At 43.4% G+C, this 27062-nt stretch overlaps 1 protein-coding gene across 1 annotated transcript; it reads right to left on the reverse strand.

Moving 5' to 3' along the window:
• Positions 1 to 1143: 1143 nt before the first annotated feature.
• On the reverse strand, positions 1144 to 26263 carry Fxn (frataxin). Its single transcript, XM_077797828.1, has 5 exons — positions 26075 to 26263; positions 17980 to 18077; positions 12532 to 12652; positions 6199 to 6296; positions 1144 to 1958 (listed from the first exon to the last, which is right to left on the reverse strand). The coding sequence occupies exons 1-5, from the start codon at positions 26240 to 26242 to the stop codon at positions 1808 to 1810; spliced, it is 636 nt and encodes a 211-aa protein (XP_077653954.1). The 5' UTR covers positions 26243 to 26263; the 3' UTR covers positions 1144 to 1807.
• Positions 26264 to 27062: the final 799 nt, after the last annotated feature.

Below are 27062 nucleotides of genomic sequence, written 5' to 3' on the forward strand. Positions count from 1 at the left end.
AATTAGATGTAAAAAATTTCTCATTAAAAAAGGCTTGGCTGGGTGTGGTGACACATGCCTGTAATCCCAGCAGCACAGGAGGCCAAGGCAGGAGGATCCCAAGTTCCAAGACAGCCTCAGCAACTTAGTGATATCCTGTCTCTACATAAAAAATAAAAAAGGCTGGGGATGTGGCTCAAGCATCCTGGGTTCAATCCCCAGTACCAAAAAAAAAGCATTCTAAAATCATATTTTGCATTTCCTGCCTCCTTCATTATACTGAACATTGAGCAGCCCTCTGTTGAACTCCTCCTCATCACGGCGACTAGACAATACCATTAGTGAGGTGATGCTCTCAGGTCTGTGGTGCAGGGGCTCTTGACTCATACTGCTCTTTTCCACTTGGTATCTCAGAATGTAACTTTGATTCTTCCTTCATCTGCAGTTTATATGCTTCAAGTCCTTTTTCTTCCTTAAATGGGGATCTGGCACTGCACCAGTTAGCACTGTATGTAAAGTAAGAGTAAACAGGCCCCATGGGCTGGCCTGCCCCTACCAGCCCATAATAGCAGGTTCCCTACCTTCCACTTCCACAACACAGCAGCCTCATTGCACACCTAAGTTCATGCTCATCCCAGATGGAGAAGTGCACTAGTCACTGAATTCTAAGCCCGTGAGGTAAAGGAAACTTTCATTAGAAGTGAGACAATAGAGCCGGGTGTGGTGGGGTGTGCTCCTGTAATCCCCTCTGCTTAGTTCAGAAGGGTAAGGCAGGAGGGTCACAGGAGGGTCACAAGAGGGTCACAAGTTCAAGGCTGTCTTAAAAATTGAAAAATAGAAAGTTCTGGGGATGTAGCTCAGTGGTACAGCCCCTCTGGGTTCAATCTCTGTACAAAATAAATAAATAAATAAAAGATGATAAATATAAACATTCACATGCATGCAGGGTTTTATTTATTGTCTCACTAGCATTGACCTACTGCTCTCAAAAATTTCCAGACTAAAAAAATCTTTCTTTCTGAAGAAAGGAAATAAATACCCACTTAGCATTTGTTTATATTGTTCTATTGTTCCGTTTTTTTCCTATAATAGAATGTGTATTTGGTTCACTCATTGCAAAAGCCTTCACTACACATTTACATAGACTTCTCACTAATACACTAAAAAAAAAAAAAAAAAAAAATAGTGATTGAACCCAGGGCCTTGTGCATGATGTGCAAGTGTTCTGTCAGGGAGCTACACCCCCAGCCCTAAACCTTTCTGAGGTAAAAAAAATAATAGAACATGAACATAGCTTTGGGTCAGATTCCCCCTCCCTGCCCCCCAGTTTGTTTCTGGACACTTTCTTTTGCCTGCTAAAGGGCTCAGAAGTGTGTACACCTAAGCCTGGGGACATTTATAAACTACTTTTTAATGAGCCTTGATTTTGGATGAAATGGCGTGGTGAGCCAGCTGCTCCTCATGTAGTTTTTGCTGTAAATCCTTCAAAGAATGAAAATTGAGGACCAGTCATTTCCCCAGGGAATTTTTCCTTCTTATTATTTTTCTTTTTGTAAAGTCATTATTATATTAAGGTATGGGTATGAGACATTAAAAGAGATAAGGGGTATCATGTGAAGCAGGAAATCAGACAATCAATCCAAATAAACTATAGAAATTAAATCAGATCCTGCAGGCAGGGTGGGAGGTGACACTTTCTTTTCAGAGTTGTCTTCAAAAGTAGGAATGGAAAACAAAACAAAAAACAAAGACAACCCGAACTCAGTTGCAGAAGGAAGCTGGGGTCTTGGCCTGACAGCTGTTAATGTCTTTATGAGAGGGCAGCCATTCAAGTGCCTTTTCCAGAATAGACCAAGGAAGACAAGTCCAGTTCAGTTTTTAAGGCTTCAGTCAGCTCTGTGGCCAGCAGCTCGTGGAGGGACACACCATCGTGGGAGTACACCCAGCTTTTCCCAGTCCAGTCGTAGCGCTTGGGTCCACTGGAAGATAAAACAAACACACGGGAAGTCCATGGGATGCTCTAGGAGAAGCACTAAGTTTTGTTTGGGATCAGAGATGTGCCCTGAAGGGTGGTGTTAAAGGATTGGTGGCCGGCCCACAGTGCCACAGGGAGGCGATGGAAGGTGTGGGAGGGGGCTAGAGGAAGAGGTCAGGTCCCTGAGGGTGCTCTCCAAGGGGATGTTGGAACCCTGGTCTTCTCTTTCTTTGCTTCCAGCCACCATGGGGTGGGTGGCCTCTTCTACCACGTGCTCCCAGAATGGTGCTGGGCTCACCACAGGCCTGATGTGACAGGGCCAAGCAACTGTGGACTGAAACCTCTGAAATTGTGAGCCCAAAACCCCTTGCTTCTTTTCAATTGATCACCTTAGGTATTTTGCCACAGAGATAAAAAAAGCTGACCAGTACACAGGTACCACAAAGACTGCCACCAAGATACTGCCCAGAGTATACAAGTGAGGCACATATTTGATTTCTTTTTTCTTTCCAGTACTATGAATGGAACCCAGGGTCTTGGCTAAACAGACATTCTACCACTGAGCTATATCCCTCATGCCATATATTTGATTTCTTGACTTAGTGTCTTTCTATTTAAGAATAATTATAAGTGGGGGGCAGTGGTGCATGTCTATAAATCCTAGTGACTCGGGAGGCTGAGGCAGGAGGATGTCAAGTTTGAGGTCAGCATTAGCAATTTACCAAGATCCTGTTTCAAAAAAGAAAAAAGAAAAAAAGAACTGGAGATGTAGTTCAGTGGTAGAGCACCCCTGGGTTCAATCCCCAGTACCAAAATCAATCAATCAATCAAAATACAAAAGTTAGAATAATCACATAACCCATCTTCTGGAACATTTCACAGAAAAGTTCTCAAGACCTGAAAACATTTGGCTCTTATCTGTCAGTCTCCAGGCATCCGGTTCTGACTTTGCCTACCTCACTTAAGATACTTGCTATCTTAGAGCAGTGCTTATAAAAATCATGGCCATTTTGTGTCACTGACATGATTTGTGCATTGCTTGCACTATTATTAATTATTATTATTGCTTAGGGCAATTGCTGAGGTTGGCTTTGAATTTGTGATCATCCTGCCTCACCTTCCCAAATCCCTGGGATTATAGGCATGTGCCACTACATCCAGCATTTAAAAAAAAAAAATTTTTTTTTGGTACTAAGAATTAAATCCAGGGGCACTCTACCACTGAGCTACATCCCCAGCTCTTGTTCTTTTTTTTTTTTTTTTTTTTTTTTTTTTTGAGACAGGATCTTTCCCCAAGTTGTCCAGGCTAGCTTGGGACTTTACCACACATTCACATACAGACTTTTGGAGAAATACTCGTATAATACAGTCTTCCCCAAGTGAAGTTCATGTGCCATTTTTGTCAGTAAATGAGCCCAAGTGGATGAACTAGCCAGTCAAGCACTCAGTTGCAAGGATGTAAAATTTGATTAAGAAAAATGATTTTTTAGCCAGGACTGGTAGTGCACACCTGTAAGCTCGGCAATTTAGGAGGCTGATAGAAGAGGATGGCCAGCCTGGACAACTTAGAGAAAGACCCTGTCTCAAAATAAAATGGTTCTGGGAACCCATGAACAGGGGCACGTTAGCCCATCTGGGTCACTAAGGGGAAACTTTCCAAAGACAGGTGGGCAGGAGTTGGCCAGGGAAGGAAGCTAATGTGAAGCATCTTTTAGAGTTATAACATTTTAAATAATTCCTGTATGGGGCTGGGCATGGTGGCACACACCTATCATCCCAGCAGCTTGGGAGGCTGGGACAAGAGGAACATAAGTTCAAGCCAGCCTCAGAAACTTAGGGAGGCCTTAAGTAACTTAGTGAGACTCTGTCTCAAAATTAAAAAAGAAAAAAAGGATTGGGGGATGTGGCTCAGTTGTTAAGCACCCCTGGGTTCAATCACTGGTACCGGAAAAAAAAAAAAAGAATTTCTGTATTGCCAAATAAATAGTGGGGTTTGAACATGTGCCCAAGAATACAGATAGAGGGGAAGCTGGGAAAGTAGCTCAGAGATAGTATAGATTTGCTTATTAGCATGCATGAGATATACAATGCCCTGGGTACAATCCTCAGCATCACACACCAAAACCAGACAAAAAAAATGGACAGGGCTCTTGTTTATTCTGCACATACTGCTGAACACAAACCACCTGGGCCATTAAGAAGAATGGAGAACAACGGAGAACCTCCATTGGTATGGTATTCTGAGTTCGATACCAGGTAGCCAGGTAGAAGGTGAGTAATATCCATGCCCCTCCACATCACTCAGGACTCTGACCTAGCTCAGGTGCTGACACCCAGATGTTCCCCAGACCTCTCCTTTATCCTACCCTACAACCTACAACCTCCTCAAGGTGGGCAATGTTGCTAGGAAGGCTGCCAATTCCACAGGACTGGAAAAGTTGTCAACTGAAAAAACAGATCAGAAACTGCCCTATAAAAGACATTCTGGGGCCTGGGGTTGTGACTCAGCCGTTGAGCACTTGCCTAGAACATGTGAGGCGCTGGGTTTAATCCTCGGCACCACATAAAAATAAATAAATAAAATAAAAGTATTGTGTCCAACTACAACTAAAAAAAATATTAAAAAAAGATTCTGGGGCTGGGGATGTGGCTCAAGCGGTAGTGCGCTTTCCTGGCATGCGTGCGGCCCGGGTTCGATCCTCAGCACCACATACCAACAAAGATGTTGTGTCCGCCGAGAACTAAAATATATATATACATATATATTAAAAAAAATTCTCCCTCTTTCTCTCTCTCTCTTTAAAAAAAAATAAAAAAAGATTCTGGACTAAATAGAAGAGCTGAAAGGGGAAAAATTAAAAAAAAAAAAAAGGAAAATGTTTTGGAGGAATTCAGTAGCTGTGACAGTAATGAGTGCTCAGCAGAACCCTGCCCCAATCCCATATGAATTACAGATTTTTAATAAAGTACACTTGGGTGGGGCTGTTGATGTGACTCAGTGGTAAAGCACTTACCTGGCAGGTGTGAGAGGCCCTAGGCTTGATCCCCAGCACTGCAAAAAAAAGGTCCACTTGGAATTTCTAGGAAATTGTTATTATCCAGTAGTATGTTTCTGAATAGGGTTTTTTTTTATTTTTTTAAATGTGATGCTGAGGATTGAAACCAGGGCCTTGTGCAAGCTAGGCAAGCTATCTACCATTGAGCTATACCCCAGTACTTGCCTATATATATATATATATATATATATATATATATATATATATATATATATATTTTAGCACTGGGGATTGAACCCTGGGATGTTTTGCCACTGAGCTACATCCCCAGCCCTTTTTGTTTTTAATTTTTAGATAGGGTCTTGCTCAATTGCTGACAATGACCTGGAACTTGTGATTCTCCTGCCTCAACCTCCTGAGTCACTAGAATTACAGGTGTGCACCACTGTGTGTCTGGCTATACTTTTTTTTTTTTCTTAATTACAAATACCATTAGGCTTTCTAAGAATTCCACACTGGTTCATTTGGGCCTTTCCCAATTCACACTACATCTGTTCTCTTTGGAAGTGATAATGAATGACCAGGAAGGTCAGTCTAAGAGCTCTGTGGGCATCTCTCTCTTCTTTTCTTACAACCACTTCAGTAGCAGCTGGACTGCAGAGGCTCTGTGTGTTCTCAGGCTTTGAGACGAAGGCTGTCTGCAACACAGTTTTTTATTCCTCTACACTGAAAGCACATTGATGAAGGGATTAAATGCCCTACAGTGGTGACTTATAATACTGTCCCAGCTACTCAGCTGATCCCTAGCTGAGATGCTCAAAACAGACTAGTGCTCAAACTTTAATTTGCTTTGAAGACAGTACAACTTGCTCAGATGCTGCAATATCAAAAACAGTTTTTTTTCATGGTGCCAGGGATAGAACTCAGGGCCTCGTGCATGCTAGGCAAATGTTCTACCACTGTACCCCCAAACAATTTAATGGAGGTTCAGGTTTGTTCAGGTTCTGAAAAGTTGTACTCTTTTTGCTTTAGATCTTGCCAACATCCTGATGCCTGTTGACGGTAGTCAAGTTATCAGCAGGGAGAAGCTATGTCACTAGAGTGAACTTTGCTACTGAAGATGGGACAGGCTGTAAACATCAGGAATGAGACACCTGCAGATACACCTGAGAGGACCCTTCTTAAATGGTCTACAACAGCACATTTCAAGCAAGTTAAACCAGTACAGATTTCAACTTCTGAACATACCTGGAGGGAGATGATAACCAGATTTGCTTGTTTGGGGTCTGCTTGTTGATCACATAGGTTCCTAGATCTCCACCCAGTTTAACTGTTAGGACACCACTCTAGGGGAGATGGAAGAAAAAATGAATAAAACAAGACAAAATTAGCACTTTGCAATAATTTCTTTATATGTTATAATATTTCAATGCTTTCCACGTACACAAGTACACCACACACAGCATAAAGAAATCCTTCATGGGGCTGGGGATAGAGCCCAGTGGTACAGCGCCTCCTCAGCATGCATCCTCAGCACACATGCATAAGTCTTTTTTTTTTTTTTTTTTTGTACCAGGAATTGAACCCAGGAGCGCTTAAGCACTGAGTCACATCCCCAGCCCTTTTTTATATTTTATTTTAAGACAGGGTCTTGCTAAGTTGCTGAGGCTGGCTTTGAACTCAGGATCCTCCTGCTTCAGCCTCCCGTGCCGCTGGGATTATAGGTGTGTGCCACCATGCTTGGCTCACAAAAGCCTTTAGTATTAGGAATAGATCGCACAGAAAGAACACTGCTCTCAGGATCAGAACAGGATTAATTATAATGTTTATACCTCACAGTGCTTTTCCCCAGGAGGTCCGCAAGGCAGGGATGGCTGACTTTCTGTTCTAACATGTGGGATTGCTGGCTTGTTGCCTCCCTCACTCCCTCCCACCAATCAGAACATACTATAGGATGTTAAGAATGCAGACACCAACTCTACTAGAATACTGTGCTAGCCTGAGTATCAGACATGACAAGTCCATTATGAAAAAAAGAAAGAGAAGGAAGGAAGGAAGCAGTCAACGCCCCCACCTTGCTGGTCACAGATGAACAGTGGTATTAGCTATGCTGATAGAAGGCAGCAACTTCAGCCCAGGCCTGTTATGTCCAGACCCTTCCCACACATCTAACAAGTATCTCAGACCATCCACTCCACTCCATTCCACTGGGACTCTATTTTCCTCTAAAGAGCCTTCCATTCTCAAAAGACGGGTTGGGCCATCTTTGCCCAATAAATGCTCATTTAAATTTGAAAACACTCTTTAAACAAAGGAGCTCTTTACTCCCAAGGCTTTTGAACTCTACAGAGTGGCAAAATATGAAAGAAAGGGAGACAGGGCTAAGTTCCCACTGTGGGAACTGGTAAGTGGGGTTGGGGGGGTTGGAGAGCCTCCTGTTCCCCACAGTGTTCATGACTCCCCCCAACGCAAGGCCAGGCAGCCTTTCTCTATGCATGCAAGAGCCCTGGGAACCAAACAGGGATCCCTGAATGATTCTCACAAGGCACTTCCACAAATAGAAGGAGTCACTGAAATGTAGGAAGGCAGTGACAATAGTAATAGAACTGATAGAACAGGATGAGGGTGACGCCATGAGGTTGTTTGTGTGTACCTGTGGTGTCTGCGTGTTGGGCAAGTGCTCTGCCAATGAACCCTGCCCCTCCACATTAACTGTTCTTAAGCGTACAGTTCAGTAGTGTTAGGTACCCCCACAGTATTGTGAGCTATGCCCCAGACCACAGTATTTTTTTTTTTTTTTTTTTGTGATGCTGGATCAAACCCAGGGTCTAGTAATATGCTAGGCAAGTACTCTATCACTGAGCTGCTTCCCCAGTGGCACCTTCTCTATGTTGTTTTTATCATTTAAAAAAATATATATTTTTAGGGGCTGGGGATGTGGCTCAAGCGGTAGTGCGCTCGCCTGGCATGCGTGCGGCCCGGGTTCGATCCTCAGCACCACATACCAACAAAGATGTTGTGTCCGCCGAGAACTAAAAAATAAATATTAAAAATTCAAAAAAAAAATATATTTTTAGTTATATACGGACACATAACTTTATTTTTGTTTATTTATTTTTAAATTAGTGCCAAGGATCGAACCCAGTGCCTCACATGTGTGAGGCAAGTGCTCTGCACTAAACCACAACCCCAGCCCTGTTTTTATAATTTGTTTTTAATTAAAAAAGAATCATATAGGTGGACATGGTGGCACATGCCTGTAATCCCAGTGATTTGGGAGGTTGAGGTAGGAGGATCACATGTTCAAGGTGAGCCTCTCAGCATCTTAGAAAAACCATGTCTCAAAAAATAAATAAGTGTTGGGGATGTAGCTTAATGGTACAGTGCTCCTTGTTCAATCCACAGTAATAAAGAAAGAAAGAGAGAGAGAGAGAGAGAGAGAAATAAAAACGATAGCAATACTGGGAATGCAAATTTTATGGAAAATGAGAACATAAATAGAAATATTACCTACTATTTACTCTCCCTACTCTCTGCCAGTCTCTGTTTGGCACTACGGGAAATTGCTTACAACTAGAACATAAGCACTAGAGGTGGGAATCATTATCCCAGTTCTATAGATGAGGAAACCAGGGGTTTACAGAGGTAAAGAACACCAGTAACTGCCAGAGCTGGCCTTACATCCAGGGTGGCTGGGTCCAAAAACACTAGTCTTCCCACAACTTCCCATTAACCTGTGACACAATCTTCATTCTCAGGTAGCTGCCACCAGTTTTTGTTTTTTAATTTAATTATTATCATCAAATTTACCAATATAACAATCTTTTTTTTTGTGTGTGTGTGGTGCTGGCAATTGAAACCAGGGCCTTCACATGCCAGGCAAGAACTGTTCAACTGAGCTACCTCTCTGGCCCTTTTTATTTTGAGACTGTGTCTTGCCCAGCCTTGAGCTTGCAATCCTCTTGCCTCAGTCTACCAAGCAGCTGGGATTACCGCATGTGTTGCCACATTTAGTTCTATTTTGGCAATTCTAAACAGTCTGTAGTCACATTTTACCCAGTCAAGTGTGGCAAACTCAGTAGTCACCTAGTGACAAGAGGTGCTTTCAACTCTGGTGGGGTGTCCCTTTAATGACCAACAAGGGGTGAGGCCTGGACCCAGACACTGACATTACCCATTATCTGATCAGATGACATGCCAGCCAAGAAGCTGCTCACCCCACAGAGAGGAAACTGAAGAAGAGATGTTTTTGAGGAATCTGAATCATTGCTTTGTCTACTTGGCCAGCAGTAAGTTGGCACAAGACCCGTAAATGCTGAGTGGCATAATAAAAGTATATTTTGGAAAAGTATGTGGGCCATATTTTATTTAAAAAGTGAACTAACATTTATTAAACCCCTATTGTGTATTCAGTACTGTTCTAGGCATTGGGATCAAAGAATGGACAGAGTCCTGCTTGCCAAGGTGCTCAGACTAGTCTTAAGAGCATAGTTATGCTGGGTATGGTGGCACATGCCTAAAATGCCAACAACTCCAGAGGCTGAGGCAGGGGATCACAAGTTCAAAGCCAGCCTTGGCAACTTTGTGAAGTCCTAACCAACTTGGAGAGACCCTACCTCAAAATAAAAGATAAAAAAGGACTGGGGGTATGGCTCCGTGGTTAACCACCACTGTGTTCAATCCCTGGTATCAAAAACAAACAAACAAAACAACAACAACAACAAAAAAAACACCTCAGGAAGTGAGGGTGCTATGTGCAGGGAGTATCTCTGCAGGAAAAGGTGTCAAGCCTGAGAGTAGTAAAAGTAGAAAGGAGGCTTTCCAAAGAAGATAACTTGCAGATGGACCCCAAGGGCAGAAAAAGGCTCCATTCCAAAAAGCTCAGGTAATAGTGTTATGGGTGTTTTATGGTCTACAGTGTAGTTTCAGTTAATTTACTTAATACAGGAAATACATAAGATTGCATCTGAAGGACTGTGATCAGGAATTCATATCACAGGGTGGGGAGGGAGCATTTCAACATATTTATAAGTTCAGACTACAGAGGCAGCCACTAAATACCTTTACCTTTCTAAATATACAGTTGAGGGTTTGCTAATGAGTAATTTGTTAGAAATAATTTTTCCCTGGCCTGGGGTTGTGGCTCAGTGGTAGAGCACTTGCCTAGTACACGTGAGGCACTGGGTTCAATCCTCAGAACCACATAAAGAATAAATAAATAAAATAAAGGTACTGTGTCCAATCTACAACTAAAAAAAATTAAAAAAAAATTTGTTTCCTGGTGAGCAGGGTGATGCTCAAGGTATAAGGATTGGCTAGAAAAATGTAAGGCACCACTCCCTTGCAGGAAAGGGTGATAGAATCTGGTAGGTCCAGCAGCCAATGCTCTTCAGAGAGACAGAGAGTAGGATTCTTAAAGGTTCTGTGACTCACCACTGAGTAGAAGTTTGGACACCTGATTCAAACTGATTCAATGAGGCAAACCTAGTCTAGCCACTACAATGCTGGCACATTTGCTGTTGGTTTTTTTTTTTTTTTCCCTTTTTGGTGCCAGGGTTGGAATCAGGGCCTTGCATGTGCTTAGTGCTCTGCCATTGAGCTAAATCCCCAACCAACGACACATTTACTTCTTTTGTTCTTTTTTTTTTTGATACAGGGGATGGAACCCAGAAGCTCTTAATCATGGAGCCATACCCTCAGCCCTCTATTTATTTTTCATTTTGAGACAGGGTCTCAATGACTTGCTTAGGGGCTCACTAAATTGCTGAGGCTGGCTTTGAACTTGCAATCCTCCTGCCTCAGTCTCCTGAGCCAGTGGGATTACAGACGTGCACCAAGGCTTGCTGCCATATTTACTTCTTCTTCTTCTCTCTCTCTCTTTTTTTTTTTGAGTTGTAGATGGACACAATGCCTTTATTTTATATGTTTATTTATTTTTTTTTATGTGGTGCTGAGGATTGAACCCAGTGCCTCACACATGCTAGGCAAGTGCTCTGCCACTGAGCTATAGTCCTGGCCCCTGCCACATTTACTTCTAATGAAACATTCATGCAAAATACCTGGGTCAATCTGGGGCTTTGCTAATTCTGTGAGAACAGGTTGCATGACTGCTTTGTGGCTTGTTAATCAATATTTGCACACATGAGCAGAGAGTAGTCTGAGAACTTGTTTCAGCCCCTGGTGGGGAGTCTGGGGAAAGGAAGCCTGAAATTTTTCCAATGCTAAAATCATTTCCTGGATGGTCAGGCGGTGAGCTAGGCTGTAAGCAATTCAGCCCTATGGGGGATCTCTTCATGAGCAGTTTTTAATTTCTATTTATTTATTTATTTTTAGCAGTGCTGGGGATTAAGCCTGGGGCCTCACTCATGCTAGGCAAGCACTTAACCACTGAGCCACACCCCGAGCTTCATAAAGCACCTCCCTGATGTTGCTGACAGCAATCTCTGAGCCCACCTAGAAGATATCCCTCCTTTACTGCTGGTTTACTTCATTTTACTACTCTCAGGCTTGACAGCTTTTCTAAGACTTTGCTGCCTGTTCTATCTTACGGAGTCTCTTCTTTACCTAGTGGCCTTATAGCAACATGAACATCATTCCTACCACTTCAATTTGACAGTTGATTGTCCTACATAATCCTATGATTGAATCAAAAAATGTACACTTCGTGACATTTCCTGCTATTAATTAATTGCTGTCAAGAGGATTAACCGCTGCCTCTGAGGGAGTGGGGAGGGGGCTGGGAGAAGAGGAGGAGGGGAGATTTTTCTCCCAATGGCAAAAGAGATCTAAAGGCTAACAATTCTAAACCCAAAAGCAGACTGTTGACTAAGTCTGCCACCTGGTGGCCAATAAATAAACACCAGCACTTCCTTGACTCCTAGGATCTGGGGTTAAGTTTCATCCAATTCAGTTCTCAAACCAACTGCAGAATAGAATTTACCTGGGAGGTGGGGATGTAGCATAGTGGTAGAGCTCTTGCCTAGCACACATAAAGCTGTGGGTTCCATTCCCAGCATTGTCAAAAATTATCCCTGCTTAAGGACTAGCTGTCTAGAGTGTACACCTGTAATCCCAGTGGCTGAGGCTGGGGGATAACAAGTTTGAGGCTGGCCTCAGCAACTTAGCAAGACCATCTTCAAACAAACAAGCAAATAAATAAGGGCTGGGGGCATAACTCAGTGCTAGAGTACCCCTGGGTTCCATCCCCTGTAATAACAACAACAAAAAAGAATTGGTGGTCTAGTTCAGTACTGTCCCTGCTGACCTGCTACACAAACACATGCCCAGGCCTCCTCCCTTATTTACTTTATGAGTATTAGGTGAAGGTTGGGGATCTATATTAATATTTTTTATGGCTCTAGAAATCTGTATATTTTTAACCAGAAATGAGGCTTGGAGAGGCAGGGTGACTGGCCCAGAGTCAGTGGTAGGGCTGGGTTGTGTCACTGAACCCTACAGGTCTTTGGGTCCCTCCCATTACTCTATGCTGCTTGTGCTTTACTCTGCCACAGAGGCTTTCTTACTTCCATAAATTAAAATTCTTACGGAGAAACAGAAAAATTAAAATAAGCCAAGCTATACCCCAAAGGAGACGTCATAGTCCTCCAGTGTACAGGGCTTATCTGCAAGGTCTTCAAAAAACTCAGCCAAGGCGTCCAGTGTTTCCTCTGCTAGTCTTTCATAGGCGGTTTCGTCTAGAGAGCTGCAGTGGGAACAAATGAGTCATCAGAAAGATATGATTACCAGACTGCTCCATTTTTTAAAAAAATTTTTTTAATACTTATGTTTCAGTTTTCGGTGGACACAACATCTTCATTTTATTTTTTTATGTGGTGCTGAAGTTCGAATCCAACGCCCCACGCATGCCAGGCAAGCACATTACCGCTTGAGCTACATCCCCAGCCCCAAGACTGCTCCACTTTTTAAAAATCCAATTTATGTATTTATCTTTTAGTGATTTTAAAAAAATTGATGGGAAATAATTACCATGTGTGAAAATTTAAATAACATGAAAGGAGTTTTAGAGTGATGCCTTTCTTCAAATAGATAGCCCTTATCCCCAGAAATTTGAAAATTTAACCCAGGGACAATATGCCACTGAGCCACATCCTCAGCTCCTTTAATTTTTTTTTTATACGTATTTTTTTAGGTGAAGATGGACACAACACAATGCCTTTATTTTTAAGTGGTGCTGAGGATCGAACCCAGGTCCCGCCCGTGCTAGGCGGGCACTCCACCCTGAGCCACAATCCCAGGGTCTCATTAAGTTATGTAGGACCTTGCTAAGTTGTTGAGGCTGGCCTCAAACATGTAATCCTCCTGTCTTAGCCTCCCTAGCTGCTGGGATTACAGGTATGCATCACCATTGGGATTATAGTTGCATGCCACAGTGCCTGGATAGATGTTCTTTTTTCTTTTTTATATTTAGATTGGATTTATTATTTTATTTTATTATTTATTTTTATGTGGTACTGAGGATCAAATCCAGGGCCTCACAAATGCTAGGCAAGTGCTCTACCACAAAGCCACAACCCTAATCCCCTACATGTTTGTTTTAATATACAATTGAAGCATGTAACATTTTTCACTTAGTATTTATAAATGATTCATATTTGCATATATGGATTTTTATTGTATTTTCTATTACTTTAACCCATTTCCTTCAACTGGACATTGAGGTTGTTTAACTTTTTTTGTTATTAAATTTTATGTTGGGCAAACCACAAGGTTGGGAAAAATATCAACATTACATATATCTGAAAAAGAACAAAGTCAGAATTATAGCCTATACGTCAATAAGGAAACTAAAAAAAAAAATACTGGGCAAACTACTTGAATAGATTTCATTAAAGAAAAGATGCCCAAATCATCAATGAACATATGAAAAGGTGCTCAACTCTGTTAATCTTCAGGAAGAGGAAAATTAAAAAACCAGGATACTAGTGGGTGTGGTGGCACACACTTGTAATACCAGCTATTTGGGAGGCTGAGGCAGGGGGTGGCAAGTTCAACTCCAGCCTGGGCAACTTAGCAGATCCTGTCTCAAAAAATAAAAAGAGCTAGGAATGTAGCTCAGTGGTAGAGCACTTAAAAAAATCCCACTTAACTAAAACAATACAAAACAAAACACCAACCCCTCACACAAGCAGATACCACCAGAATGATTAAAACGAAAGACACAGGTGATAAGGATAATAAGAGTTGTCCAGGATGAGGAGCCACCAGAGTTCTCAGATACTGCTGGGCAGCAAGCAAACTGGACAATCACTTAGGAAAACTTTTGGCAGTCTTCACTGAAGTTGAACATATTCATATGCATGATCCACCAATTCCACTTTAAAAAAAAAAAAATATATATATATATATATATATATATATATATATATTTAGTTGTAGCTGGTTACTTCCATTTCATTTATTTATTTTAATGTGGTGCTGAGGATCGAACCCAGGGCCCCTGCACATGTGAGGTGAGCACTCTACTGCTAAGCCATAACCCCAGCCCCCCACTTTTTAAAAAAAATATATATATTTTTAGTTGTAGATGGACACAATACCTTTTATTTATTTATTTATTTATTTATTTATTTATTTATTTATTTATTTATTTATTTATTTATTTATTTATTTATTTTGTGGTGCTGAGGATCAAACCCAGGGCCTCACACATGGTAGGCAAGCACTCTACCACTGAGACACAACCCCAGCCCCCAATTCCACTCTTAGGGTACACTTAACAGAAATGCACACAGGTTCACCAAAAGACATGTTCACAGCAGAACTATCCTACAGCTTCAAGTTGGGAACTGCCCAATTAACCACAGATAACACAATGCATAATAAATTGTGGTATATGACATAATAAAATAGAATTTTTTACAACTATAAGAACAATTTGAGCCAGACCCTGTCTCAAAATAAAATTTAAAAAGTGCTGGGGGTATACTGCTCCTGAATTCAATCCCCAGTGTCACTAAAAAAAAAAAAAAAAAAAAAAAAAAAAAAAGCAAGAATAATAAACAATATGGACTAGTTTCACAAACATAACACAATGAGAAGAAGTCACACACAAACATTTATACTAACAATACAATATACATAAAGTAACAAAATAGGCAAAACTAATCCATGCTATTAGAAATCAGAATGTCAGTTACTCTATTAACCTTCAGGAGAGAGAAGGGGTTTAGGGGCTTGCCTGCAGGGGCTGGTGACGTGCTGTTTTTGAGCTGGGTACTGCTTACACAGGTATGTTCAGGATTTTTTGTTTTTGTTTTTGTTCAGTTTTGGAAACATTATCAAGGTGCACACATGACTTGGAGACATTCTATACTATTTTTCAATATTGAAACATTGTTGTAAATCCAGAGAGAACATAGATTAGTTGTTGCAGGGGACAGGAAAAGGGATGAATTAAGTGTGACTGGTAACTGGTACAGGGTTTCTTTCTGGGGTAATGAAAATGTTCTGGAATTAGTAATGGTGACACTTGTACAACCCTGTGACTATACTACCCCCCCCAAATTATGTATTTGATGGGCTCTGAATCATAATAATAAAACTATTGCTACACTGGGGTGTAGCTCAGCGTGATTAAGGACCTGGGGTCCATTCCTGGAGTCACAAAACAAACAGAACATCCTACTGTTATAAGCAATCCTTCTAGGAGCTTTTGGCCCTGAGAGGATACATCTGTAGGTTGAGAAGTACACCAGACAGCTCTGTATCTGAGAGTCCAACGGGGCTAAGGTAAGACACCAGTGGCTGCAGATAATTAATGTGCTGCCATGTACTCCTGCCATCCACTCTGAACGTGCCCCCTACTTCAAGGACATGGTGGGGCAGTCTGCAGACTGAGCAGATAGGAGGGTCTGTTCTTTAAAGAGAGTGGTGGTCTGGTAGGTTGTGATGGGCATTTTGAGGGTAAGATGGAGAGAATGAGAAAGGTAGGTTGATACTTGTCTTGAGGAATTGAGGAACCCAAAAGAGACACATCTCCTTTAGATCAAAAAAGTCAAAGTCCTAAAAATCTCTTGAGTCCAAAGTCAAGAGGATGACAGGGGCCAACAGCAGAGCGGGCCACTCAGGATGATGGTGTGCTCCCCAGAGGTCAAAAGGAGCCCCTGGGGAAGGGAGCTGGAATCGGGGCATTCTGCAAGGGCAGGGCATCCTCTCTACCCTCACAGGACTGCCTGGAGGGGTCAGGAGACAGCAGCAGAACATCTGTGAGGGAGGAGTGCTAGAAATAGGGCCAGAAATGGGCCTCCAAAGCAAACCCTTAAAATATGCAGCCCACAGTGCTGGCTTGGAGCTCTGTGGTAGGGGTCATGAATGCAGACACAGCAGGCTGGGACGCTCTGGGGGTGAGTGTGTGGCTCCTCAGGCTTTGTAAGCCATGCAGAGCCTGCAGTCAGTTTGGTGCTATGGAAACCTGGATGGCCAAGAGTCTGCCTACTGAGCATACAGCTCTCTGGGGATAGTTAGAACGGTGGCTCTCTGTTTCTTTTAACAAGTATAACAAAATTCTAAGAGCCAGGCAACAACTGATATGTTTGCAAGGAGTGGAAGTGAAAAGGAGCATTTGTGCAAATATGGAAAGTCAAAGGAAGAATCTAAGGTTTTGAACACAAAGGCCTGCCAAAAAGGGACCTAACCCTATTGCAAAATCAAATTGAGGGTATCACTGGTCCCTAATCTTAATAGTTTCATGACCTGAAGGTGCCTGTCTCTAGGTTCAGGGAGCTGGGGATGGGGACATGTAAAGAAATAGGCAGCTGGAGGCCTCTATGAAGGGAAGAAATCTGAATGAGGTATTGGCATGGGGGACTGGCTGGGAGTAAACAGATCAGAAGCATACTATGATTCGGGGGAAAATCCTGTCAGCAAAGAAAAATGAATCTGACCTAAAACTGCCTACTAGAGCCTTAAAAAGCCTTTGGCACCTCAGCCTGTGGTCAGCAGAACTGTGGGCTGTGAAGGCTGCTTGTCCCCAGGAAGTCTCACTTCCTACGCCTGCCTTCCCTGAGCCCAGGGGGGCAACGGGCGAGGAGAAGGCTCCCGGAGGCTGAGCCAGGGATTTGTAGAGCATCATCCTCCACCCTGGGCTGCAGCAAGACCCCATTGCTGCCATAGGCCAGGAATATGTTTCTTGTCCGAATGGGAGTATTATGGCAGTTAATCTGTCCTTTGCCATTACCATGTGTGTCTCTCAGTCAGAAGAAGCCATTCCTAGACCTGAGAGAGAGAGAGAGAATGGCATGTCACGCAGAAATCTTGGACTTTGAGGTGGATGCAGACCACATGGCTGTTTGGTTGGCTCTCTTGAGTCTGGGGGTGTATCCATATATGGAAGAAGGTCCTGTAGGTATCAGTTAGCTGCATAGATAGATAGGATAGACTGTAACAATGTCCAGCAGCTTTCCACAGGGAATCCACTGCCCATGTCTTTCAGGATACGCACTAGCCTGCATCTCCCAGACTGCCCTGTAGTCACAAGGATCATGTCACTGGAGTGTGAGTGAGGGACAAGTGCCACTTACAACCCTTTGATGATTCCAGCCCCCTTCCTGTCAAATGGAACTTGGATGGAGACCAGGCCAAAACAATGCAGATAGCAAGGCTCTGACAGGAAAGGGCAGAACTGGAAGATACTAGCAGCCTGAGCCCCTCCACATTTCATGGAGGAATACCTACCCTGGGCAGTCTGGAGAGGGAGACACAAACCATCACTGGTTTAAGCCATTACATTTGGAGGTCTATTTGTTACAACAACATATTCTTAACTAGGATGCTGAAGAAAATACTAAAAAAATCTGGAAACAACCTAAATGTCCAACATGTAGGAATCGATTAAATGAATTATGAAACATCCATATAACTTAATACTATTTCATGAAAAATAATGTGGTGGATACTTAATGATGTGGAAAGGCACCTGAGAGGGTTGCCGCTTAGGGAGAAAACAGGTTCTAGACAGGACAGCCAGGGAGGAGAGAAGAAATCTCTCGGTGGAAGGTGTCTTAGTCTTACCCCGGGTTGCTGGAAGTTCCTGAGTTCCTCAAAGGCATCAAATAGACACTCTGCTTTTTGACATTCAGAATCTGGTTGAGGTAGTGGAGGTTCAAACTCTAAAAGAAGAACATAACATTACCATTTTTTTCAGTCTATTGCAATCCAATCACAAGTGGTTCCTATATTGTTACTTCTACATTTAGGAGTAACTATGTTATAATTTTTCAGGAATATTTCTTAGGAATTGCTTTCCACTTTTCTATAATGAAATAAAATAGCTCTCTAAGTCTCTCACTAAGATCTTGCTGTTCAGTATAGTGCTCATAAGCCACGTGTAGCTATTTAAATTTAAGATAAAAATTTTAAGATAAAAATTTAAAAAGTAGTTCCTCAGCAGCACTGGCCACATTTTACGTGTCCTGAGGCCATATGTCATATGTGCTAGTGGTTCATACTGAACATTTTTATCATGGCAGGGGGTTCTACTGGGCAGTGTGATTGCAGGCTATTCAGGTGATGTGGCAGTATTCCAATAATCCTAGAATTTGACTCAGAAAAACATCAAAAGATAGCAAGAGGCGAAAGTCTGCTGGAGTACGAAAGAGAAGCGGACTGCCATCTGACAGATGGTAATAGCAGGATCTGCAGGGGAGAATGTGACCTGTTGATTTTTTTCCTTCCCTAAGTGCTGGGCACCCAGGTGATGAGGTGTGAGTTCATAACCATTGGTTTTGCTGCAAATGACCAACTGCAAAGACAGACAAAATTACAGACAGGAGAGAACTGAGAGCAAGGGAGAACAGTGGTGCAGTCAGCGTGGAGGCAGCTGGCCTGGGAGGTAGGAGGGGGGATGACAGAGTGAGGTGAGGATAGCCAGGGGCTCCTGAAGGAGCTCAGCTGGCCTCCATCCAGGGAAGACACCGAGACCTTTAAGAGGTTAATGATAAGATTATACCCTTCAAAGGTCACTCTGGTGGTCAGAGACCTGTAGCTATAGATCTTGAGCTTATAGCATTCTTGGCAAGATCAGAAAGGAGGCGGCTGAGGGAGCGAGGGAGCATACAGGGCTGGAAGTGGGCAGAGGAGAGAGTTGGGAGGCCAAGTGCAGAGAGTGTGTTTAAAGGAGGTGGCTCTGAAGGAGAAGGGGGCAGACATAACAACACTGTTAGAGCTATCACAGTTTCTTTTTTTGGGGTACCAGGGATTAACTCAGGGGTGCTTATCCACTGAGCCACATCCCCAACCCTTTTTATTTTTGAGACAGGGTCTCTCTTAGTTGCTTAGGGCCTTGCTAAGTTGCTGAGGCTGGCTATGAACTCGCAATCCTCCTGCCTCAGCCTCCTGAGATGCTGAGATTACAGGCATGTGCCACCATGCCTGGGTCTATTGCACTTTCTAGAATGTTCTCTGTCTTCCTGGCCCTGCTTTCCGTGTTTATATGTATAGACTCATTTAGTTCTCATCATAATCCTGTGAGCATAGTACTACTTTATTGTCTTTACTCAAAAGAGGTAGGTTGCTACAAATGCTCGCTTAGCGAATTATTCCTAGGGAATACAGGGTTAGGTCCTTGCAAGCCTCTAATGGCTATATGACTGTTTATGTGCATTTCTGGTTTCATATTTGTTGTTGATTCATTAACAATGAACTTGGGACCTCAGCACTATAACTCACACTGAGCAAGATGAATTCTTGTGTTTACTTTCAACACCAGGCTTGGGACCGTTTTAAACAACAACATCACCAACAGAAAGCACAAAAACGTGAAAACATGGCACTGAACAGAACACGAAAATGACCCGTGCTCACACCGTGGGAGCTGGACCAAGACAGAGCAAAGTCCTGTTTCACCTCTGCTGGGAACGTGCTCTAAGGGGACTCAAACTTTTTGCCACTCTGAGCTTGCCTACTAAACAATCATGAGAGCCCGGTGCTGATTTGGGGCATCAAATTGTAGAAAATACACAAATTCAGAAGTACAGAATATGCAAATAATAAGGATGGATTGCATTTGTATTTTACAGATAAGAAAAATGAGGCACCAAAGGGAAGAATCACAAGTCTGGGAATCAGAACAGGGTTCAAACATGAGGAGAAAGTGTTGGAGCATGTTGAGTTCCCCCTCTAGGGAATTTCCCTTCTTTCTTGGGTCCTGGCCTCTCAAATCCTAGCTGTCTCAGTCTCTCTGATACCTTCCCAAACCATTTCCCCCAGCATTGGGGATTGAACTCCAGGCCTCATACATGTTAGGCAAGTGATCTACCACTGGGCTACATCCCAGCCCTTATTTTATTCTGAGACAAGGTCAAAGTTGCACAGGCTAACTTCAAATTTATAGTCTTCCTGCCTCTGCCTCCTGAGTAGTTGAGATTATTAGTATGTGTGGTGCTGAGCATTTAAAAAAATTTTTTTATATAGTTTTGATGTGTTCTTATTGGAAAGTTTGGTCAAATGCAAGTTACTCATTGACAGTCAGCTATCAGAGTTTCTTTCTTTTTTTTTTTTTCGTTTCTGGATGTTGGGGATTGAATTCTGGGCATTGCATATGCTAGGCTGAGCCACAGTCCCAGCTCCAGGTGTTTTTAGTCATAATAAAAAACCTTTGCCAAATACTCCTTACCTTGTATCTTAACCTGTTTTTTCCCCCCACCAATTTGACATATCTTGGGCTACTGCCAAATCTTTCAGGACCTGTGTTCTTTTCTGAAGGAAGTGATCATGGTAATACTTGCTATAGACTGGTCATGAGGATTAAGAAAGAGAACCTGAATATCTCAAATACAGGGCCTCAGGGTGTTCAGTAGATGTGTTTTGAAAGGTGTCAACCAAAGGGTGGAGATCTGGAGGTGAAAGAGGCAAACTCCAACCTGAGGGTAGCAGATAGAATTCACAGGCTTCCTGCTGAAGCCACCCAGCAGCCACCCCTTCTACTTCCAGGTCTCCCCGAAGCCAACTGTGCTGTAGGTTTGCTGAGTCTCCATGGTCTAATGGATCTGTTTTCTCATGGGATGCATCTAGGAAATACTAGTGAGTTTCTAGCTTTCGTGTCTCAGGCTCAGGACCCACATGACCCAGTTATCACCTATCCTGGGTAGGCCAGAAGGGAGGCCAGGCTTTATCCTGTTGCCCAGTCACTCTGGGCCCTATCTAACCACAACATTTGAAGAGTGAATCAGTCAGTACTCCTCCCTTGCTGGGGGAAAACAAAGGGGTATAAACACTTTGGAGACCAAACTTGTTGATCCTGGGCTAGCCCTTTGTCCAATAATTCCATCCTGAGAAATTTACTGGAAGGAAGGGAACAACTGTCCATGCAGAGAAACACGAAGCACATGACAGTGGCAGAACTCTGCAATCTGATGAATGCCCAAAAGGAGCCCAAATGAGGTGTGATCTATTCACCCAATAGGATAGTTTTCAGCGGGGAAAACAAGTAAAGGACAGCTGTGGGCATCAGTTGTCGATGATACTCAAAACCACTGTTAAACAGAAAGGGCAAGTCACAGCAGAATGTCTTCATGTCAACAACAGATATTTAAGGAGAAACACATCAGAGGTAAGACTCCCAGGAAAGGGGGGAGGTATAATGAACAGAACCCAGGATAGCAGGTTCCTCCAGGGGAGGGCAGGGCAGTGCCTTCTGAGGCCCAGTACAGGCCTTCTGAGGAATAAACAAATTCTCTCAATCTGACATAGGTGACTTGGGTATCTACTGTCTTAGTCCCTTTGTGTTGCTATAACAAAATGCCATAAATGGTGTGGCTTATAAACAAGAGGAATTCCTCTTAACAGTTCTAGAGGCTGGAAATCCAAGATCAGGCACTGCTAGATCTGGTATCTAGAAGGGGCCCGTTTTCTGGTTCATAGATGGCAACCTTTCAGTGTGTCCTCACTTGGTGGAAGGGACCAATGAGCTCCTTGGGCCATTCCACAGGGGCACTCATCAATTCTGAGAGCTCTATTCTCATGAACTCATTACCTGCCAAAGGCCCATCTCCTGCTGTCACCCTGGTGATTAGGTTTCAACATACGAATTTTGGGGGGAACACAACATTCAGACCCTAGCATTTATTATTTTATCTGTAAGCAACAGAGTTGCTTTTTATTTTGTTTTGTTGTGGGTTTTTTTGTTTTTTTGTTTGGGTACTAGAGATTGAACCTAGGGGTGTTTTACCACTGAGTTACATCCCCAGCTCTTTTTATTTTTATATATTTTTTAAATATATATTTTTTAGTTGTAGATGAACACAATACCTTTATTTTATTTATTTATTTTTATGTGGTGCTGAGGATTGAATTCTGTGCCTCACATGTAGAAGGCAAATGCTCCACCATTTTTTAAAAATATTAAATGGAAAATTCCAGAAATAAACAACGGCTACATTTTAATATTTATTTTTTAGTTATTGGCGGACACAACATCTTTGTTGGTATGTGGTGCTGAGGATCAAACCCAGGCCGCACGCATGCCAGACGAGCGCACTACCGCTTGAGCCACATCCCCAGCCCCAATGCTCCACCATTAAGCTACAACCCCAGCCCCTTTTTTATTTTGAGACAGGGTCTCACTAAGTTCCTGAGGGTCTGGCTAAGGTGCAGAGTCTGGCCTCAAACTTGTGATCTTCCTGTCTTAGCCTCCTAAGTCACTGGGATAACAGGAGAGTGCCACCTCCCCCATCAATATGGATATTTTACATTCCTTTTGTGGGTATAAACTCATGTATAATGTCTCTGAAAGACAACAAAAAGGAATTTAAAGTGAATTAGAGCACAGCCTGCTTTTTAGGCTTAAAACCTAATGGTAATGGGGTCACAGGGGATGGTTTTGTCCCTTTAGGAAAATGGGTGGATGTCTCAAGGCTATTCCAGGGATGCTGAAGTGGCTGTAGCAAGAGATTATGAAGATTGAAGAGGCAAAAACCTCAGGTTAGGGCTGGAGTTGTGGCTCAGTGGTAGAGTACTTGCCTGGCATGTGTGAGGCCCTGGGTTCAATCCTTAGCACCGCATATAGATAAATAAAATAAAAGATCCATTGACAACTAAAAAAATATTTAAAAAAAAGAGGAGGGTGTTTAAAACCAAACCAAACCAAACCAAACCAAACCTTAGGTTACCTCCTGCACAAATCTGCTTCCAGCATTAAGGTGATAGGTTAAAGATGTTGGCCCTAGTTACCTTTCCTTCAGGAACAGAGGCTGCCAGCAAAACCAGAGCCCTTGCCAGCCATCTGGGGATGGAGGTTGCAGAGCAGCACTCTTAAAGCCATTCCTGTAGATTCTGGGTTCCTATGTGCAAGCTGACAATCAAGACATAGTACACACTGTACCCAGAGTTGCCCAGTGTGGTGGCCACCAGCCACAGTGACTGCTATGTACTAGAAATGTGAGCAGCAAGACTGAGGAGCTAGAGTTTATGCTTCATTTAAGTTAATTTAAAATGATTAGTTTGGGTGCAATGGCACAGGCCTGTAATCCCAGCGGCTCAGGAGGCTGAGACAGAAGAATTGTGGGAGTTCAAAGCCAGCCTCAGCAATGGTGAGGTACTAAGAAACTCAGTGAGACCTATTCTGAATAAAATACAAAATAAGGCTGGGGATGTGGCTCAGTGGTTGAGTGCCACTGAGTTCAATCCCTGGTACAAAAAAAAAAATCATAAAAAGTTATTTAAGAAAATTTAAGTATGTTTGAAATGACCTGACTATATGAACCATTGTTTTCAATTGTGATTTTTTTTCCCCTCTTTTTGTGGTGCTGGGGACAGAACTCAGGGCCTCATGCATACTGGACACATTCTGCCACTGAACTATATGCCCAGCCCCCAAATGTGATTTTTATAAACTCTAAATATAGCTCAAGTATTTCCAGGGAAATTTAACATCCGAATTGGGATGTGTTGGAAGTGTGTGAGTATGGAAAAAGAAGGTAAGATATATTATTAATCATTCTAAAAATAATGATCACATGTTGAAATGATAATATTGGGATGTATTAGATTAAATAAACATATTACTAAAGTTAATTTCATGTTTCTCTTTACTCTTCAATATAGTAATCAGAAAATTCTAAATTATGTATTGGCTATTTTTGTTGCACAGCTGCTCTAGAAGTAGAAATAGGGGATAAAGAAAGAAGGATGGGCCAGGCGCGGGGGCTCACGCCTGTAATCCCAGTGGCGCAGGAGGCAGAGACAGAGGATCATGGGTTCGAAACCAGCCTGAGCAACAGTGAGGCGCTCAGCAATTCAGTGAGACCCTGTCTCTAAATAAAATACAAAATAGGGCTGGGGATGTGGCTCAGTGGTCAAGTGCCCCTGAGTTCAATTCCTGGTACCAAAAGTAAATAAATAAATAAGAAAGAAAGAAGGATGGGGAAAGGCCTCCACATGAATTCAGGTCCTGATGAAGTTCAGAGTCCAAGGGCTCTTATAGACCAACCTGAGAACTCTCAAGGCTTTAAAAAGGATGGTGGTCTCAGTTGCCACACCATTCTCCAACTGCACAAGTACTCAAGATGTGCAAAGGAACTGGAATGAACAGGTTAAACAACTGTAATTAATTTATGATTGAGAAAAAGAGGTCCAGTGAGTAACCAAGGATGCCAATCATCTAGGCATCTCCAAATGACCCCTAAGCCCAGTGTACACCACCTGAGTGCCTGCACAATGCAGAGTGTGCTCCCCAGTCAACTGCCTGTATAGCTACTGGGTATTACCCCTTGTCACTCTCCTAAGTTAAAAACTGCCACAAACTATAGTGGCCAAGGGTGCAAGAAGGTGAGTGCAACAAAGGAAAGAGTGATAGAGGGGATCTGGGGACCCTCGTGGTCACACCTGCTTATTTTTCCCAAAGAAACTGGGAAATCTATTTTCTAGGTCCCAGTTTTTGCAATGGTGGCAACCAATCCTAAAGTTTCTTCAAACACTGTGTGGGCTACATAACAAGTGTCGGTGGGAAACTTATGCTTAAATCCAAACCCTGGCCACCACTTACAAGTGGGGTTGGACCTCCTTTGTCTCCTGCAATACAGAGTTGTACCAGCCACTCACAACTGATCCAAGTCGGCTACCAGGCCTTTGCCTGTGTGGCTCCCTATCCTAGAATGCCCTCCACCACTACCTTGCATCCTGGGGACCACCGGCTTTCCCAGACCAGGGGTAGTTTTCCTTGGCTCCACAGCCCTTCTTTGGGCTTCTTACAAATTATGGAGTGTCGGAATCACATACATGTTTGCATCCTGAAGCACTGAAGTTTTACATGCTAGTACAATATAGCACTCACTCAGGCAGGCAAAACGGATATCACCCTTTATCTCCTCTGTACAGAACATGAAGTTCAAGAGAGGCTCAGAGAGGTTGGGAGAATCCCCAGGTCACCCAGGTTGGGAGAATCCCGAGATCACCCAGGTCTGCAGAATCGGAGAGCCAGAATTTGGAATCCAGATCAGGTCGTTTTCCAAAAGCTGGACTCCAGCTCCCTGGCAGGTCTAGCAGCTTCACCTCGCTGGAAGGAAGGGTTTCATTCACAAAACCCAGGCTTGAAAAGAGTATGTGGCAGGAGGATCCTGAGTTTAAAGCTAGTCTCAGCAAAAGCAAGGCACTAAGCAACTGAGTGAGACACTGTCTCTAAATAAAATACAAAACAGGGCCGGGGATGTGGCTCAGTGGTCGAGTGTCCCTGAGTTCAATCCTCAGTACCCCCTTCCTCCCCTCCCCCAAGTTTATGTGTATATTTCTCCATATATTCCACATCAATAATACACATAAGAGCATTATATAATATTGCATATATTAATGTTATACTTCAATTCTCACGAAGGCAAGTGAAAAGCTTCGAGATAGCCACAGCTCCCTCCAAACGCCGTGGCCATTTGCTCTGACTTTGCCGGGCCGTTGGCTCGCAGTCGGACGGTAGGACAAAGTATGGAGCTTTCCAGAAGCCAGTGGAAACGTAACCCTGACCGGGAAAGGAGCTCGCAAGGCCCCTGCCCGCCGCCCTCACCGCCCAGCACGTCCCTCAGTGTGTGCGCATGCCCGAGCGCGCCCCCGAGCGTCCTGCGTGCGCGGCGCCTCCCCCGCGGGCTTATGGCCCGGGCAGCTGCCGGGCACGAATACTCACGGCTCGGCCGGGCGCACAGGCCGCGGCGGTCCCCACGCACAGTCCACGGCGGCTGCAAAACCGGGCAAGCTCCTCCGGGCGCGGGGACCCGGTGTGGGCCTGGGCCGGGCCGGAGGACGCCGACCGGGGCAGGAGGCCGGCGGCCGCGCGGCGCCCGAACGTCCACATGCTGCTGCGCTCTGCCGCCCGCTCCACCCTCCCGCGCGGGAACGCGGCGGCGACACCTGGTGGCCGTGGGCCGCAGGCGCCGGGGTTGGGCTCCCGCGCTCAGGTCCATTTCTTTAGTGGGGAAGCAGGCAGAGGGAGACCTCAGGAAGAACTTCCCAGCATTGTACTATCGTGTATTTAACAAAGCGCGGACCTTACCTCTTGGGCAGCATCTTGAATGTATAACCAAGGACTCTGACCTCAGGGAGACTTCAGCCTGGGGACCCGCCGCTGCAGAAATTCTGTACGGGACGCAGTTGGGAACTGCGGCCTTGCGGGGGAACTGGATGTGTGCAGGCTTCGAAACTGCTGGTCTGCACGTATAGGTCACATCAGGAAAAACTTTTCTGTGTCTTGTCTGTAAAATGGAGTTTATAAAAGTTTCCACATGTATAGAGTTGTGGGGTAAAAATGAGTTAATCATTGTAAAGTTCTTTGACTAGGGACTGGTTCTTATTAACTGTACAATATATGTTAGCTATTACTGATAGATTTTAAAAAGAAAATTTTACTTAGTGTATATGTTGCAAAGGAATACTTTTGGAAAATGTGAATACTTTTGAAAAATGTGAATACTTTTTGTGGGTGGACAGAGGAGATAGGAAGGTGCTGAAGTTCATTCCTCCTCTAGGTCTCAACTCAGATGTCAAATGTCTCTGCAGAATCCCTTTATGAAACCAAACTTCTATGTCCTTACAGTGTGTCTTAGGCGCCTTCTTATGTTTCCACAGCCTGCAATTAAGTTGTTAGCTGTCTTATTTTTCTAATATCTCCAACACAG

This window comes from Urocitellus parryii, chromosome 4 (assembly GCF_045843805.1).
Source record: "Urocitellus parryii isolate mUroPar1 chromosome 4, mUroPar1.hap1, whole genome shotgun sequence".
In the NCBI taxonomy this organism is placed as follows: Eukaryota; Metazoa; Chordata; class Mammalia; order Rodentia; family Sciuridae; genus Urocitellus; species Urocitellus parryii.

What these genes read in the sequence shown, in the direction of transcription:
- Fxn (XM_077797828.1), bottom strand. Translation starts at nt 26,242, where the DNA reads ATGTGGACGTTCGGGCGCCGCGCGGCCGCCGGCCTCCTGCCCCGGTCG. An exon ending in CCTGTGCGCCCGGCCGAGCC is followed by an intron (nt 18,078 to 26,074) that starts GTGAGTATTCGT and finishes TTCTTCTTTTAG; the next exon opens with AGTTTGAACCTCCACTACCT. An exon ending in GGAACTTCCAGCAACCCGGG is followed by an intron (nt 12,653 to 17,979) that starts GTAAGACTAAGA and finishes TTCCCACTGCAG; the next exon opens with CTCTCTAGACGAAACCGCCT.